Genomic DNA, 5,000 nt, shown 5'->3' on the forward strand with positions numbered 1-5,000 from the left:
AGGAAGACTGGCAGTATGCTTAATGAATGAAAACGTCTCCAGCTGATCTACTTAATAAGTTCTTGGGATCACTCAAATTTTCCGGGAAACGAGGGAAAGAGAACTCGATAAAAGTCGACTAGATAGCACACCTCCACATGTTACCACATCGTGAGGCAAACGGAAATCATTATTTTTGTAGCTCGCCACGACGAATAAATGATTTTAATTGGGCGGTAAAATACCAAATGTCCTCCAGCATGGGACGTGACAGTAGATGACAAAGAACAATAAAAGGTGGCGCCTTCCAAGTCAAAAAAAAGACTAGAATATTAAAATGGCGTGCATGGAAATTAATTCTGTCTATTGTTAATTTTTAATATAGTCAACTTGGTTTGAAAAAAATACTGAGCTCCTAGCAGTTTAAAAAGTGAGTTGACAATTTTCACAACAATGACTTCCACCTTACTTATATACGAATGACTGCTGGTAAATTAAAAAAAATAACTGAAATATATAGATTCTGAAAAGGTAAAGCACTCCGTCCCTCTGACTTGTTATTGTTTTTGGGATTATTAAGTATTGATAAAGATCTTCTTGTTTTCCTTCACCCACATTTCTTGAATAAGAGTAATAGCATTAACAGCTGTGGTTTTTTTTTTTTTTTTTTTTTTTTTTTTTTGTGTCGGCAGAAAAAAATTCATTTGCAAAGGAAATGACTGAGTTACCAACATTTCAGGGGACAGCTATTCTTAGAGGAATTTTAATAGAGTTATGTCGTAGAGTTAGAGTTCAGTTTCCAAAATCATGAATTCAAGATTTTGGACTGCCAAAATCCTGAATTCAAGATTTTGGAATTCAGGATTTTGGCAGACCAAAATCTTGAATTCAGGATTTTGGAAGTCGTTAACTCAACTCTAAGTCACAACTCTACTGAAATAACTCTATTGATAGTTAACCTCGACATTTCAAAATGAACTTGACTGACTTTCGCCACATTCCCCAAACAAGTTGCGCTTTATTTTAATTTCCGTGGATTAATGGATCTAAAAATAGTAATATTATGCATATGGGTATCTGTAATTTTCCGAAGTGTCCCTGCGGCCTTCTTCCGAATAAAATCAACTGTTGAAAGGTCTTAAAAAGACCCGACTATATAAGCTTTTCAAAGGCCAGTTTGTTTTAGATATGATCAAAAAAGAGGAATTTTACGATTTTAATAACCTTGCGAGTTCCCTGAACAAAAGGTATCATCTCGAAGCACTGGGGAAAAAACTCATACAAATCCTTATATTTATTTCCCAGAGCCTCTAGATGATGCCTTATGTTTAATATTTAATATATCCAAAACAAACTCTACTCTGTTGTGGCGACGGATAATTAGTCCAATACTAGAATTTTGACATCTGCATCTCTGGCTGTTATTAAGACTTTGAGACACCCTGCACAAATAGTCTTTGCGACTGACCTGTGAGGGATGCGCCATGGAAACGCCTCCTATGCTGCAGTTTATTATCACCTCAGCTTTCGTTTTGATACATGTCACATCTGGCTGTCCGAGTGGTAAGTTTTAATTAGCGCTTTGGTTGGTGTCGTTTCTTCTCTCTTCGTCCTTCTCTCTCAAGGTTTAGTTCTCTGTAAATAGGTTATGTGTTTTTGGAAAGCCTACTTTGTTAGCTTAAAACTAATGTATTGCTTCTTAATTTTTTTTGAGAAAAAAAAATTGCGTTTATGAATTTCGCACCCTTTACTGCGGCAGAGAAACTAGAGAAAAGAGTTAACTCTTTTCCCCAGTTTCTCTACCACAATGAAGGGCGCGAAATTTCTAACCGGCTAACTCTCCGCCTGTCGCGTATGATGGCCAACAACATGTTTTCACGGAGGGTTTAGAAATCATTAGATGCCAAATAAAAGTAGTCACCATCAATAAATATCAAAAATTATCTATCATTTAAAAAAACTATGGAAACTTCTCCAGTATCAAATATCGGCGCAGGTGGAGCCTCTTCAGTCTATTTCGCATACTTTGTTGCCAATGTTTTATTAGTTAGAAAATCCAGTGAAAAACTTTTTCCTAGAACCCCCTGAAAATGATTCAAATTTGAATCATTACTGTAGAGCTCGTAGGTCTGCGTGCTTTCCATTGATCTCGCTGAAATTTGGCGTGTTTACTGGGGAGAAAAAGCCCCAATTTCCTTGTAAATCTCGGCTTTCTAGCTTTCATGACGACTACATGACGGACATTACGACTCAGGCAATTTGAGCAGAGCGAGGCGAAAGTAACTATAAATTTAAGTAACTTACTCATGCTTTACTCATGCAGTAACAACCGTCAGAACTGCATTTTATATATGTAACAAATGATAGGGCTTTTGATGCTTTGTACGCAAAGTGTAAATTATAGAGCTTTTATTTTAGGCTTAATATTTTTAATGAAATCATTATATAATAATTTTTTTTTAGGATAAGGTACCTAGTTGTCCCCAATTAGTATGCTGTTTCACCGGCTGCAAGCTAGAACGACTTGACACCATAGCAAAGTTATTGATTGATTTATTTTCAAAGAATCAATCAAAAAGATAAAGCAATGCGACAACCGCATTATTTTAAGTTCTTTTATAAAACAATGCGATTGTCAGAGACTGGATCCGAGTGTTTTTGATTGACAGTTAAGTTACATGCAGTCAGTGAGTTTGTCTGTGTTTTCTCGCGACGAGGGCAGGAGTGGCGTTATAAATATCTGTAAAAATTTCCTTTGTGTGTGACCTGTGATTTAGCCGGGCAACACTCGATAAACAGGAGGCATTCCCGACATAAGTGGCACCTCCGACGGGACTTTGTCACAATCCTCGAGCAAGAGGAAATCGTGAAATCAGAGTGAATTTGTGAAGTTTAAAGATGAAAGCTGCGAACCGAGATCTTGAAACGAAGTTAACTCATGTTAGAACCATCAGGGACAAAACCGAAGGAGTTCTAGCGAGCCGAAATCAAAGTCGTGTCAAAAGGCATAAAGATCTTTTAGGTGAAGAGAGCCCAAAGGAGTTTTGACTTTCAAGATGACTATCTTCAGCTAAACCTCCAACCTAACTCTAAGAGGACTCTGGCGTGCCGTGGCAGGATACGAGGGGTGTATCCTGTATATCTGCCAGACAAAGACTTGTATACGAAGAAGTTAGTACATCATGAGCGCTTGCGGAACTTGCACGGGGGAGTCGGGCTAACCATGACAAGTGTGAGGGAAAGCCATTGGACCCCACGCCTGAGGAAGTTAGCAAAACAAACCATCAAAGCTTGCCATTGTTGCTAAAGATAGCAAGCAGTAGCAGCCGCAAACCCACCGCCTGGAAATCTCCCTGTGGATAGGGCACAAAGCCCGCATCCATTTGAAGTAGTAGGAGTTGACTATGCTAGATCAATCAAATACATGAAGCGTAAGAAGGTGGAAGGGAAAGCTTACATTGTGCTATTTGCATGTTCCCTGTGTCGCGCTTTGTATCTGGTCGCGCTTTGTATCTGGATCTAGTGCCCTCACTGGAAACAAGAGAGTTCATTCAAAGTTTGAAGAGGTTGATTGCAAGAAAGGGGTTCCCAAAGAAAATCTATTTAGATAATGGAACTACATTTGTTGGAGCAGCACAGTGGTTGAAAAAAGCCACGTGTGATCAGAAGTTTAACATGTTCCTTGCTGAAAAGCAAATCGTTTGGCAGTTCAACCTCAGCCGGGCCCCGTGGTGGGGTGGGCAGCTCGAACGCGTGGTCGGCTTAGTGAAAAATGCCCTAAATAAAACTATCGGGTGTGGATTCCTTACATGGGAAGAGCTGGAAGAAGTACTTCTTGATGTCGAGATAACCTTGAACAACAGGCCTCTTAAGTATCTGGAAGGCGATGTAGCACTGCCCACCCTCACTTCTAATTCCATGATGTTTCCATACAGTAACATCCTACCTTACCCTGAGGCCACGTCACGTTGATGATGCAGATCTGCGAAAGAGAGCTAGATGTACATCTTCAAAAATGCAAGGATGCATTGTGGAAAAGATGGTCCAGCGAATATCTCCGCAGCCTAAGAGAGAGACGCAACCTCAAGCAAAGTGGGAAGCCCTGTACCTTAGTAGTTGGTGATGTAGCAATTCCGAAATCTGAGGAAACAAAACGGGGCAAGTGGCCCCTTGGCATGCAAATGTATCCAGGCCGAGATGGAGTAGTGAGAGCAGTAAAATTGCAATCAGTGAGGAACTTTCTCGAAAGGCCGGTGCAACATATTTATCCATTAATTGGAACTTTCTTGTGATGCAGTTGTTCGTGCTTCTACTAGAGATCTCAATGTTGACAAACCTGTATTCAGGCCAAAGCGATTGCCATTCTTGCGTACAGAAGAGAGGATGCATCAAATTGCCAAAGAAGAGGAGAATGTAGGGTAGCTCGAACATTAAGAACTTGTGTATTTCTTGGATCGAGTGAACTCTTCTTGTTTAAGGCTCTGAGTTTGAGTTGTTTAAGAAACATTTTACATTATCAGTAGTTTGTCCAGTCTACTTTAGGTAAAAGAGTGTCGGATACTGGATCCGAGTGTTCTTGATTGAACGTTAAAATGCATGCGGTCAGTGAGTTTGTCTGTGTTTTGTCGGGACGAGGGCAGGAGTGGCTTTATAAAGATCTGTAAAAATGTACTTTGTGTGTGACCTGTGAGTTAGTCGGGCAACATTCGATAAACAGGAGGCACTCCTGACAGCGATAAACCTCAGGAAAAGAAAAACCATGAATATCCTAAGATATTTTAGTGCTTATGCTTTCTTTTTGAGCAATCACAGGGAAAAGAGAGTTTCTGTTTAAGGTTTTGGTTTTTAGTTTTAGTTTTTTGATACCTCATTGGCCACTTCGTCTCATTCAGTAACATTCCTAGAACAGATTTAGCTGAAGTGAACCCAGAATTCATCGACATTGGTTTTAACTAGTTTTTCTTCCTTCTATCGTATTCCTGCTCAAGGTGTGTGACAGGTTCAGAATAATCAATTGCAGA

The 5,000-nt window shown here is 39.7% G+C and overlaps 2 protein-coding genes across 2 annotated transcripts in view; both read left to right on the plus strand.

The window, feature by feature from the left end:
* The first annotated feature begins 3,450 nt into the window (after window positions 1-3,450).
* Window positions 3,451-3,951, plus strand: LOC138036859 (uncharacterized). The gene has a single exon (XM_068882920.1). The coding sequence runs from the start codon at window positions 3,451-3,453 to the stop codon at window positions 3,949-3,951; it is 501 nt and encodes a 166-aa protein (XP_068739021.1).
* Window positions 3,952-3,953: 2 nt separating this feature from the next.
* The window catches only part of LOC138036860 (microfibril-associated glycoprotein 4-like), a 34,105-nt gene continuing 33,058 nt past the window's right edge, over window positions 3,954-5,000 (plus strand). Inside the window, exon 1 of the mRNA XM_068882921.1 lies at window positions 3,954-4,137. Coding sequence (XP_068739022.1) covers window positions 3,954-4,137 — 184 coding nt within the window. The remainder of the gene's footprint in view (window positions 4,138-5,000) is intronic.

This window comes from Montipora capricornis, unplaced genomic scaffold, assembly GCF_036669925.1.
Source record: "Montipora capricornis isolate CH-2021 unplaced genomic scaffold, ASM3666992v2 scaffold_506, whole genome shotgun sequence".
NCBI classification, from domain to species: domain Eukaryota; kingdom Metazoa; phylum Cnidaria; class Anthozoa; order Scleractinia; family Acroporidae; genus Montipora; species Montipora capricornis.